This window comes from Salminus brasiliensis, chromosome 1 (assembly GCF_030463535.1).
Source record: "Salminus brasiliensis chromosome 1, fSalBra1.hap2, whole genome shotgun sequence".
Taxonomy (NCBI): domain Eukaryota; kingdom Metazoa; phylum Chordata; class Actinopteri; order Characiformes; family Bryconidae; genus Salminus; species Salminus brasiliensis.
The window spans coordinates 57055293-57067952 of record NC_132878.1 but is presented as its reverse complement, the minus strand read 5'-3'; the positions used below and the strand labels follow the sequence as shown (position 1 = coordinate 57067952).

General features: G+C 39.5%; 1 protein-coding gene across 7 annotated transcripts in view; it reads right to left on the bottom strand.

Annotated features, from left to right (window-relative positions):
• Positions 1 to 321: 321 nt before the first annotated feature.
• syne2a (spectrin repeat containing, nuclear envelope 2a) overlaps positions 322 to 12660 on the bottom strand; it is an 85560-nt gene continuing 73221 nt past the window's right edge. For 6 of the 7 annotated variants that reach the window (XM_072682753.1, XM_072682755.1, XM_072682762.1 and 3 more), the window contains 17 exons: positions 12203 to 12365; positions 11553 to 11740; positions 11208 to 11358; positions 10775 to 10957; positions 9980 to 10117; positions 9675 to 9869; positions 9067 to 9319; positions 8431 to 8499; positions 7698 to 7834; positions 7298 to 7424; positions 6589 to 6791; positions 5576 to 5776; positions 4371 to 4499; positions 3782 to 3973; positions 1925 to 1981; positions 1739 to 1788; positions 322 to 1380 (listed from right to left, as the gene is read on the bottom strand). In XM_072682753.1, the coding sequence (XP_072538854.1) occupies positions 1170 to 1380; positions 1739 to 1788; positions 1925 to 1981; positions 3782 to 3973; positions 4371 to 4499; positions 5576 to 5776; positions 6589 to 6791; positions 7298 to 7424; positions 7698 to 7834; positions 8431 to 8499; positions 9067 to 9319; positions 9675 to 9869; positions 9980 to 10117; positions 10775 to 10957; positions 11208 to 11358; positions 11553 to 11740; positions 12203 to 12365 (2647 nt within the window). In that variant the 3' untranslated portion in view covers positions 322 to 1169. The remainder of the gene's footprint in view (positions 1381 to 1738; positions 1789 to 1924; positions 1982 to 3781; positions 3974 to 4370; positions 4500 to 5575; positions 5777 to 6588; positions 6792 to 7297; positions 7425 to 7697; positions 7835 to 8430; positions 8500 to 9066; positions 9320 to 9674; positions 9870 to 9979; positions 10118 to 10774; positions 10958 to 11207; positions 11359 to 11552; positions 11741 to 12202; positions 12366 to 12660) is intronic. The other variant, XM_072682775.1, reaches the window with a different exon arrangement.

Below are 12660 nucleotides of genomic sequence, written 5' to 3'. Positions count from 1 at the left end.
ATCTAATCACTGGCGTCAGAAGTACCTTGATTAGATGTTACAATTAGGTTGGACAACGTCCTACTCACCATCTAATCCTTTCATTTTGTGCACATGAATGAGAAAGCGTGAGAAAGAATGAGAAGCAGAAGGCTCTACATACCTGTGAGGACCTCAATTTGACACAAAATGGCCCTGCTAGTGTTGCCATCCATCTGAGCAGTGTTTGTTTGTACCAACATGACAATGTTTTAATTCAGCAGAGAATTTCCTTTATGTTCCCATTAAAAATTAGAATTACAATAAAAAAGAATTATAGGATAAAATATTCTCTGTCACATCTTGTTGAATGGGAAGGTTTATTGCCAAAATGAGAAGACATTAAATTATGTTCCGAAAACTGAATTACTGTACACACAAATGTCCTCTTAGAGTCCACATAATACAGTAATACTTCCACTGATCCATATTTTATTTACAATAAAGGAACTAAGAGATAATGTTGATGCAATATTGATCATTTTTGCCATTTTGTACCATTTTGTATCTCATGATCTCATTATTACAGTAGAAAATTAGTTTGGGTTACCAGTCCAGTCTTTCAAAGTCATTATTCCATGACAAAGGACACATTCAAACTGTGACTGGATAAATGTTACTTTCAAAACATGCTGGTGCTGTGTTGTTTAAAGCAAGTGCTCTCTGGAGCATTGCATCTACCTTACAATTGTTAAGCAGGCATACCCCAACTCAAAACAAGAAGACCTGACATAATGACCAGAAAACCGATTAACATTATTGTCAAATTCAAGCTTTGCTTCTTGTTTCATATGGTTTGTATGATTATGAGCCTGCATAAATCAATGACCCTAACAGAATGGTAAGTTGAGCACATTAACAATCTCTCAGTCACATTTACTAAAAGGAAATACATACAAGCAGAATGTGGACTATCTATAGTTTATGCACTACAACAATCTCAGTAGTACAGTTCTTATTAGGGAATAAATAATATAAAATTAAATTTATAAATACAAACGTTAAAAATACATTTTTGGACAGTAGCAACGTGTTCTCGCACACCTCAGTGCATTGAGAGTGTGTATGGGTTGGCTTTGGAGCAGGCCACCCAGTTGGTCAGTTAAAACAAACAAACAAACAACAAAACGCACGACTGTTTGTTTGTGCTGTCATGTGGGAGGAGGTCCATTAGTGTAGCGCAGCATTGGATAGAAGGAGCGGGCAAAGTTATTAGAGAGTGTACAGCTGTAGTCTTGCTCAGACAGTGGCACCAGGCAGGCCAGGACCAGCAGCATGAGGAAGAGGAGATGCAGGGGAAAGGCAGCTCTCAAAACCCGACTGAAAAAAGAGCGCTGCGGAGAGGGGTCCCGCCTCTCCACCCTGGAACAACAACGAAATATGAAGTTTCATGTCAGAACTGCTTTCTTGCAATGCACTGCAATGTATAACAGACTACACAGTTCTTTTCTAGTGATTTAGTGTTAAAATAATGTAATTTCTCATTAAAATAAAATGTATAATATCTAAATAAAATGTAATATGACATCAGACATGTTGATAAGCTTATTTTGTGGATATCGTCAGATAGAAGTAGCATACCACTGTGTGATATAGGTGGGCCATACTGCCCAACACTGTAGTTATTATAATCACAAGAATATGATAATTACTGTTTTTATTAGGTCATCTATGGAAATCAGCATCAATAGCTACTCCTGTTCAAACCAATGTACAGTACCTGCTGGAGCCTAAGGATCTGCTCCCTGCACCAGCCACAGCTGCCAGCTCCTGCGACCACACAACACACACAAACCAGCTCAGTTCTACACCATTAGCTTTCCTCAAATGAATATGCATCATTTAAAGTGCAAAGCTCACATTGCTGGAGAATAGTGCGCAGTAGTAGCATTTTGATGGAGCCTACCTTTGATGATGATTGAGGATCTTGTCCTGTACTCACAGCCATGGCGTCAGATGACTCCTGTAACAATTAACATCCAGGTACATTGTTAATTTATAACAGTTTAAAATGTAGAAGCAGGTATCTATTGACTAATGGTTAACAGAGCTTAACATGACATTTAATTAAACTGCATAATTAAACAAGGCCGTCATTCTGCTCTACTGATGCAAAAGGCAGTAACTGTTGTTAGTGTGTTCTATAGCACTACAGCTTTTAATTCTATCATTGCATGGCTGTTGTCCCCAGTCAGATGATCAGCTTATCCCAATTTCTTACATTTTTATTATTTCATATGTTTCCTTAAGGTCCATTTACAATGTTGGCACAGCTGTATGTAAAAAAATATAGAATTTGTGTACACAACCATTTTCCTCTCAACATAAAAACATGCTATCTGTGTTACTATGCCTTTAAGACTGATATAAGATAAATAGGTTCTGTTCTGAATGGCTGTACTGCATTCGTTCAAAAAGCAGTCTAGAACACTCCTAAAAATGTTAATGAGGGGGCGTGTATATACAGATTAGCCATAAAATTTAAATATGCCTAATATTGTGTAGGTCACCCTCGTGCCATGAAGGCTTGGACTCCACAAGACCTCTGAAAGTGTCCTGTGGTATCTGGCACCAAGATGTTAGCAACAGATCCTGAGGTGGCATCACTGAATACTGGGCACCCATGACCATGATACTTTTATACACTAGATTTATTTGGAAGAAGGCTAAAACCAACTTTCGGGTGCTTGGTCTGCACCAGGGTTTGTGTGACAGCGTTCTGACTTGTTCTAATGAACTGCACTTTGGAGCAACTGCAACAGGGTTTGTTTTAATTTAAACCAATCCTGCCAACTGAAACAAACCTGCTCAGCACCACTTTGACAAATATGTCACCTCACCCCATCCTGTAAACCGCAAACCCCCAACTAAAGATTAGTACCTAATCTTAACTCGATCCTGTTCCAGGAAATACTGACAGTGCTTTCTGGGAAATATTTTGAAGCATACAGCAATTTTCTGCCTATTCTAAAAGATGAGCAATTATGAGCAGATGACTAGTGAAGAATAAAGCCATGTCTGATTTTATCATATCTATTTGGCTATTATTCTTGAGGGTGCATTTATTCTCACTGGTTCTTTTGCAATTAGGATATGTGTACCTAGAACATAGGTATAACTGAAGCTACTACACCTCTACCTACAATGTAAGAGCTGTGGTGTTAGCATTGATAATACTCTTTCTTTTTCCAGTCATATCAATAATTTCTTTTGATTATGGCCTGTTTAATCATTGTTTGGCCTGTTTCAAACATTCGATTTTAGTCATTACATTGGTTACATCATGCATTGACTATTGCCAAATCTTCAATGATTTCAGTTCATTCAGCACTCTGCAGGGCGGATTATTACATGTACCAAGTGAACTGAGCATGTTACACACTTGCAGATTAAGTTACTTTGGCTTCCTGTGTCAGAACAGATTAATAAAAAAAATATATATATATATTAACATTTAAAGCTTTTCATAATCTCTCTCCTGTCTATCTCACACACCTTCTTTGGACCTATAGTCTTCCTTTGAGGTCTTCACCAACAGCTTTTTTATCCCTACCAGCCATCAATCTCAGTACAGTGGGTGCCAGAGCCTTTTCCTATGCTGTGGAACAAACTTCCCTCTGAGCTGGACGCTATCACAGTATTCAAAACTGCTCTTAAAACATATTTATTTAAATGGTCTCATTTACTTGAATTGCTTTTGATTTGGTAATTATATTGATCATATTGAATTTTATTAATTTTCTGTTATTGTAACTGTCCTTACCAATCGCTCTTGAACAGTACGGAGGTCCTGCTTAACCTGACGCAGAAGCAGACGTAATTTGATATCAGTGACATGAAGCTTCTCTCTGGCCTCAAAGCTGTCATCTGTCTCTGACTCTGGGAGCAGCTCGGACGCGATTTCCTGCAGAGAGCTCACTTGCATCTGTCTGCTCTTCAGCTCCTCTTCCAAACCCTGCCAGCCAAGGGAGCAATAGAGGTCAATTAAAGTAGTGCTAAACAATTACTGAATTTGTACAAAAACTGGTCACATCTGACCGGTTTCAGATTTTCTCACTTGAACCATCACCACTAGGGATCTCTATGGACAAATAACTCTGCCTCTTCAGCCCATACAAACTCACTCTGCACTTTACTGGAACTGTACCTTTTTAAACCCACTCACCTTGCTGCATTTAGAACATTTCATATCTATAAGAAAATCCAACATGTACTCCACTACAATGTCCAGTTACTGTTCTATTTGTTTTACTTTTATTACTTGCCAATACCATAGCTAGATTCTGGATATTCCAAAATCATTCCAAGCAATTTCACTGAAATGTTACATTTAGAATTGCTTTCAGACTTACCATCAATACAGTTCTGTGTTCCTGCAATGCAGAGGGCAACACAGCAGGATCAAGGATATTTACAGTGTATCGCCTGCTCTCTGCATGGGCCAACCACAGCAAGAGAGAATGCAGTGTTTCATGGAACTCCTAAAAGAGCAGATGTATAAGGTCAGCGAACATCATACAAGATCAGACAGTTATACATTTGACTCTATACCAGTTCTGATGAAGTTACATTTGGCTAACAATACAACTCACTCAATTTATGCTGTACCCTAAATGTAGTTGGACAAAAGTCAGACTAAACACAAAATTCTGACTTTTTATTTCTGCCTTCTGACTGTTACTATACAAAGAGGTTTCAAATGCTTGGAAAATGCTTGGTTTTTCTTTTCTTTTCTTTTTCAGAATTATATTAAGGAATCATTTGTCAATACACAAAGTTTCAAAGTCGTTTTTTGATGCTCCACTGCCTTGTCATAGAGAGAAGTTCTAACTGCACTATAAAACTCTGGTGGAGCTGCACAAGACCTCTCACGAGAACTGTATAGTGCTGCATAACCCAAGTCATATTTTTTGCAAAATTCTACAATATGACTCTACAACCTCAGTCCATATGCTTCCTTCTTTTTTAGATTTTCAACAAATGCACATGTACAGCTGTCCAACAGGGGATGCTTAAAGTGAAATGCCTACAATGATGTTAACATGAATTACACTGCCCACCTGTAGGGGGATGAGGAAATATTCTCACATGATGCTTTTTTTAAATGGACCAATTACAATGTTTTTGTGAGATAATTCATGGATGTTTAACAATAACAATGGCAATCTCAGGCACTAGTTCACCTGGCTGTCCAGTACTCCAGCAGTAGTAATATGTCATACAGTGTCAGAAACCACATAAGCAAACCTATTTGATATCACCTAACAACATGGTTTACGGTTAGTGTGTGAGGACTTGAGGTCATGCAGCTTGCATAATGCTGGCAGATGGCTATGTACAGTAGCCGTGTAGCTCCAAGTGAAATACCCAGGAAGCAAACTTCAGACACCAGACAGTTCTTGGCTTGTCAACTATATTAGAGGAAAAGTGTATAAATTTGTTTTTATTGGCTGAAGTTGGTCTTTTTAAACTGCTTGCTGGAACATCAGAAGTGCTATCTGAATTTCACATCATTTTATCTGTATGCTTAATTCTGTAAGTAATCTAGACATCTGACCTGGCAGGCCATAAGTGAGTTTCGCAGGCTGTCCTCCCAACCCTCCAGGCCCATGCAGGCTTCAGTCCAGCCTTGGTTCATGTTGCGCAGGCCATCCTGTAGTTGCTGCACTTCTGCACTGGCCTCACTCTCTAACTCTCTACCACCCAGGTTCAGTGACAGCATCAGGGTTTTATAGCGGGCAAAGGACTTCTGCATTTCCTGCAAGAAATAGATATACAGTGATTTAACATTTAACTTTTAAATTGGTGCTGGGCTTTCTTAAAAACGATCAGGATCAAGATATTTTACAAATAATCTCAGCATCACATTATCTGGTGATGTTTTGCACTTATAAAATTAATAAACCTATGCTTTCTGAGTACTGGTACTTTATGCCAACATAATATGCTACAAACATGACACACTGCTGTTTAAAGTATGAAAAACTGGGCTGGAAGATTTAAATGACTTCACATATCACATATAAGTATATTTTTAGAATGTGGCATGATGTACTGCTTCTGCTTCACATTGCCAGAAAGTTGTGATTAGATTCAACTGGTCTGGCAGGAATCATGACTGGCTGTGGCTAGTGAAATGGACCCCAAATGTCAGGTGAATTTGCTTAACGGTGTTGATTTAGTAGCTAAGGGAGCAATTACTTCTTCACATAAGTGATTCGGTTGTTGACTAAATCTTTGTCTTCAATAAAAGGAATGATCATTTTGTGCGTACTCTTGATGTCTTATATTAAAATTAGTTGGGCAATCTGGAACATTTAAATGTGACAAATATGTAAATATTTTTATTGTTTTGAGTGATCTGTTTTTCCATGTTCAGATTATCTTACAATTGCACCAAAGGTAACTTTTCATAGTGTCATAAAACAGAAAGAAACTTTAATTCAATATCATCTTAGGAATGAGGAATAAGAAAACTGGATGAGTGACATCGGTATCAGAACAGTTACAAACATTACAAATAGATATACCCAGCAGTTAAAATAAGGTAAAAAAAACATAAGCTCACACCTTTAGTTGTTTGACCTTGGCTTCCATAAGCTGGACACTGACAGATGTCTCAGCCTTTTGAAGTCTCTCTAGCTCAGGGGTGACACGGCCTAACCAGGAGGTGATATTGTGTAGGTCAGAGGTCAGCTTTTGGGGATCTTTGCTGCTACACTGTTCCTCACTGACAGCCTGTGCTCGCAGCAGCTCCCAGCGCTCAATTACTCCTGCACAGGACATGCACAGAGCATATCAAAAGATGTTGGGAAAACAGATAATCATGGCCTGACAAAACAGGCTCAATCTAATGCATCAGCATTGCATATGTAGATTTTTAAAAATTAGATGGAGAACATCACATGTAACGTGATTTCTATGGCAATGATAATGATTTCTACCTGTTTTACACTTTTAACGCTTAAGGTGCATCAAATAGTTCTTTGAGCAAAACCACAGAAGAACTACTAAAACTGTATTTGTAATAGAGGTGTGAGAGGAAATTGGTAGAGAACCTTCAGATTAAGATTTGGTGAAAAAAGCAAAAGTTGTTCCTTTATGGCATCGCTCATAGAGCCACCTGAAGCACCCTTGTTGTTGAGAGTATATATAAATAAGGCAAAATTTCCATTGCTTCAAAAAAAAACCCAATCTTTTCATCTCCAGTTTCATTATTGTAGGGTCAATATTCTTCTTATTACATTGAAAGTTAGCCAAGAGATGTGCATGGGCATACCTGACGGTTTATTTTCAATGGTGAGTCCAGTAAGGCCATGGTCGTCCTGTTTTTCTTCCTCATCCAGGATCAAAGAAACTTTCTTCACACTCTCAATGCGGTCACTGCACTTGGACATGAGCTGAACCTATCACACAGGCACAGCCCAATCACATTTGAAACAAGTCAAAGCCCTTGCCACATCAGCAGCTATATCTGATTCCAACTGAATTCCTAATCTGCAAATATTTATTCATGTTTTCAGATATGTCGAAATAGAGTCAGAAAGACAGAATACACACTTATCGTTCACTTAGTCACAACTACTTTGTTTGTAGACTTTTCATACACATATTGTATTATCACCTCTAACACCTGTTCAGTGCTCAGTTTCTAACCACAAGAACACATTTTTACTTACATAGTCCTGTTTATAAGGTGTGCTAGCATGTACAGGTGAGTGTTTCTCTGTATCAGGAAGGTTCATTTTGAGGGACGTAATCTCTGGAACACTTTGGATGCTCCAGTTTTGAACCACTGCCACGTCCGATCCTGAGACTGAGAGACAAGAAGGAAAAAGACATTAAACATTACAGGAAAAGCATTGCATATATAACTGTCATTATATATGCACATTCTTTGAGGTAAAAAAAGTATTAGCATCATTGTGCTGTGCCATGCAGCAGAAAGGGCAGTGGCTGTGAAGTGGGAGGACATGCGGGGGGAGTGAGTCTGCTGAGAAAGGGGGGGGGTGTAACCTCTCCATGCCCTCTTCTCCTCTCTTTCTCTCCTGGACAAGACCATCTCTGAGCTCCCACTCTCTGCATAGAGCCAAGGCTTTCATGCTGTGAGTGCTGAGCCAGCTGGGACAGGGAGGAGGACAGGAAGAGGCTTTGATTCATGAGAGACAAAAAGACAGCCCATGACTGGAAGGAATTCAAAATACAAGGCCTTTGATGCAGTGTGTGCCCACTCTATTATCACATACGCACACACAGCACTGTGATATGGCACCAGCATGGGATAGGGTGAAGAGTGATAACAAAGCCATAAACAAATGCAGTGAGGAGAGTCTGCAGCAGGTGGGGGGAGTGCATGTCCAGCTGAAGCTGCACAGCTGCAGACTGAGCAGCAGGTAGGAGACTGATGCCTACCCGAGGTTGGTGTCAAAACCTGCAATGTGGACTTAACAAATGCTTCTGGACTCTCTGTGACCTCCACACCTGAAAGAAGAAGTAGAACGGGGGGCACAGAGACTTTATCAGTCTCAGAGCACATCAGTGGCTTTGAATGACATCAGTGGCCAGCAGTGCTTTTATGGTCATAAGGATCACAACGTGTTAACTGCAAAACAGCTGATATATTTATATTAAAAGTGTTACAATATGTCCCTTTTTTCATCTATTTGCCACAATTTAACCACCATTTAACCAACCATTTTCTTCTTTAAACGCACCTGGTTCAACTTTTTTGTTAATTACCAGGTGTAGTATGTGTGCTTAAATAGGTAAACCACCAAGCTGTGCTGGACAGCAGCAGTCTGGAGAAACTTTAAAAGCCCTGTTGTATGGCATCGATCCAAAGAAATTATATTTAGCATTTTTGGACTGAGGTTGTGGTATGAGTGAGGGTATGACTGTAAGAGTTGGATGGGTGGGTTGAAGGGGTTTCATATTATTGTTTTTATTAATAGCTTTATATTATATAAATGTATGTCATATACATTTTCTGTACATGTATCTCTGACGAAATGGTCAGAAAAACTATACTAAAAAAACTGTATCAGTTACCTGAAAGACCACTGAAAAAGCTGGTGTCCTCATCCTCCTCGTGTGAAGAGGAACCTCCTAGGTCTCCTGTGTGATCCCACTCCAGGGGGATGGAGTCAACGCTGACGGGTGTCTCGCGGCCTGAGCGCTCCAGTGGCGGAGACAGGAGGCACATGGGTGGCTGGTTGATATCCCGGGTTACTTCTGCCAAACCAGAGCCTTCTGTCTCTGTAGTGCTCTCACTGCCACAGAGCTCTGGTTCCTCCAGCAGCAACTGGGAAAGACAGAGATTAAAATAGTATGAGTACAGAACATTCAAAGTTAATAAATCATAACCATTTGCACTGATTGGCCTTTGTCCTTGGTGATTTCCCTGCTTGAACACACTTACTAAAACTGGTAACTAACATATGAGTTCAATCAGGTGTGTCGGAGCCGTGAAATTACCAAATTGTGCTGAACTACAGCCCTCCAGTACTGCTGGCAAATCCTGACAAAGTTTTATTAATGCCAACTTTTCGCAGCTTTTTTTTACGTGAGCTGGAATGCCCATGAGTAGGTACTTTAGATCAGGTGCATTTATGTGTATTATGTATGTCAAAAAAGAAAGTGAGGGGGAGATGGCGTACAGGTCGAGGGCTGGTGAGGCGCTGGTGGAAGCGGGCCACACGGCTGAACACTTCCTGGCAGTAAGAGTGAAGTTCCTCTAGCTCATCCTCTATAAGAGCAGCATCCAGTGGAGAGCTCCTCTGAATCAGGCCCTCCCCAAACACGATTAGAGCATCAATCTTGTTTGTGTTCAGAGTGATCTCCTTCTTAAGGCCCTTTAATTACAGAGAGTCAAGGTTTATAAAATGAGTACAGTTGTATGAATACATTAGAATGTTCGAGTATAATAAATATGAATGTTCTTAAACAGTTAGTGTCTACTTACATTAAGCTGTTTTAGCTTTTGGTGAATGTCACTCTCTGAGAAGTGCTCAACGTTGGTGAGCTGCAGGTCCATCTCAGTCAGCCACACCAGCAGACTCTCTCGTGTGCTCTCAAACTCCTCTCTCTGAGCTGTAAAGTGCTGCAGAAATAGAAAAAAAATAGGTAAAGGCAATGGACAAAAGCAACATCAACTTAAGGGCCTTCTGATCACCCTAACCATAGTTCACTGTTTTAATTTTGTTAGCAAATCTATCAAATTTAACTTCATCATTATTTGATCACCACTTGAAGCTACAATTTTTAAAACATTTCCAAATTCTGATTAGCATTTATTTTTGTGTCTTCAACAGAAATGATTTGAAATTACTGAAAACAATGCTTTAGGGTTTACATAGAAATATAATATCAGAACAGCTTCCCTCTGCTTCATTGTATAAGCAAAGAAATTCAGTGTTTCTAAAAAAAACCTGCAACAATGCTTAAATAAATAATAAATAAATAAATAAATACATGACAAATAATGTATTGCATAAGTGCTTCCAGTAAAGCTGACACACCTGCATAACACTTGTACCATGTTCTATACTATGTATTGATAATGGCCGGTGAAATTGTACATGAGTTCAAAAATGAAGGAACCAATGTCCTGTTCAATGAAACTTGCACAGCAGATGTTTGTGTATGTGTGCATCCTGGTAAAATACATAGCTGCAAGTTATAATGCAGCAAAGCCAGCACAGCACTAGAAAAAGTATATTAGTAATGTATGGGGAATTAGCTGTGATAGTGTTCTCACCCTCAGTCTGCGGAGTATAGCTAACAGTCTTTTCTGCAGAGAGTCCCAGCGCTGGTTTCCTTGATGCACCATGGATCGGAGTTTGCTGGATGTGTCTATGCGATTTTCCCGGGCCAGGCGACTATACTGGTTATTAATGATCTCTAGTTGGGTCAGTTTCTCATGCGCCTCTCTCTGGAATGCCTAAGAGAAAGTCACATACCATAGTGAATTAAGTTACTACAAGAATGTACATCTGTAGAGATAAATCTATTAAATTGTTTTCAATAATTAATTTTTCATCACAAATGATTGTGTTGGAATCATCGGGTGTATAATGGGTATCTCAAATAACAGCTTACATATGTTATGTAGGAGATTTTCGGTTGATCATATTAATAATTAATGAGAATAATAACAATAATGATAAGAATAAAAATAATCTGAATCAAACCTCATATCTTTTGAGCTCTTCTTTGGCAACAGTGTAAAGAACATCAGAAGAGTTGGGTTCAGCAGCAGTGCGCTCAGCAAGATTCAACCAGTCCTCAAAGTGTGAGTAGTCATCTTGAAACTTACACCATAGCCGCCAGGTCTCCTCAATCCTGATGAATGAGATAACATTACTTTTACTTCAGAAACAGTCAGTAAGTGTATCTACATAACTTACCCAATCTAGGCCACTGTTATATCAATATTCTGTGGGCAAGAATCTTAGCATTACATTCATCTGCCATTGTCATGTCACTTGTCCATGGCTGGTAAATAGCATCTGCTACACAAATAAATGTAAATGTACCTCATCCTCCTTTCCAGGGACATGGAGCAGATGTTTCTCCAGCGCTGATCCAGGCTGCGAGTGGTCAGCTGGATGGAATCGTTTTCACCATCGCTGCTGCAGGCATCCTCATCATGCAGGAGCACATCACACAGGGTGAGAATCGAAGCTACACCCTCAGTATGTTGCTCAATGTCCCGCTGCAGCTCCTAAACACAGAGAGTTGAACACTTTCAGTCTGCTGTTCTGTAAACAAAGCTTATTGCTTGTCGGTGGGCTGTAGACCTCCATTAAAGACACTGATAACATACCTTACTTTTACAATAGACTCTTTTAGAGACTTTTGTGGATAGTTCTAAGGAAAAATAAACATTTGTATAAATCCTTTACACTATGCCTGGGTCTTCAAACTTGAAATCGTATATTCCACACACAACAAACAAACTGTGATTCCTTAGTTATGTCACTTTTGCCCTTTTGGCACCTTTATTCTTAGAAGTGTAGTTACTGAGTAAGTCAGACTGGTTACTGGATGGTAATTCTTAAGATTAATACCTAAATATTAAACATATAGTCTGAAGGGTTAAACAGCAGCCAGGAAGTAATGAGCAAATACATTAAGCAGTTGTTGTCTTCACTAAATAGCTTTTTTCAAACTTGTTGTTGCTTGCCTGCTGTTCTGCTAGTCTCTTCTGGATCTCATCTCCATGGCAGATGCTGTAGTACACAGGCTTGGTCAGCTCAGCCTCAATGCGGGACAGCCAGGCCCGCAGGTTACTCATGTTCTTGTCCAGCTGTTGCACTGTTACCATAGTCTCCTTCAGTTTGTTCACTCTGGACACAGAGAGGTCAGAACAAGTCAAATTTATGCCTCATATATAAGCATTAATATTTTTCTAACTAAACTGACTAACATACTGTACAATAGCACATGTCCTAATGGCGAGTCAGTGCTACTTCACCCCTTTTTAGCACTTCTCCAATACCATTCTCTCCCTCTCTTGTCCTTCTAAAAGCTTTCATCTCTCACAGTGCACCCCAAGGTGTCTCCATATCCCTCAAAAGTCACCATGGTAACACACTACTGTGAATCCCCAGCTCAAAACAAGTAACCATAGCTACCCTCACT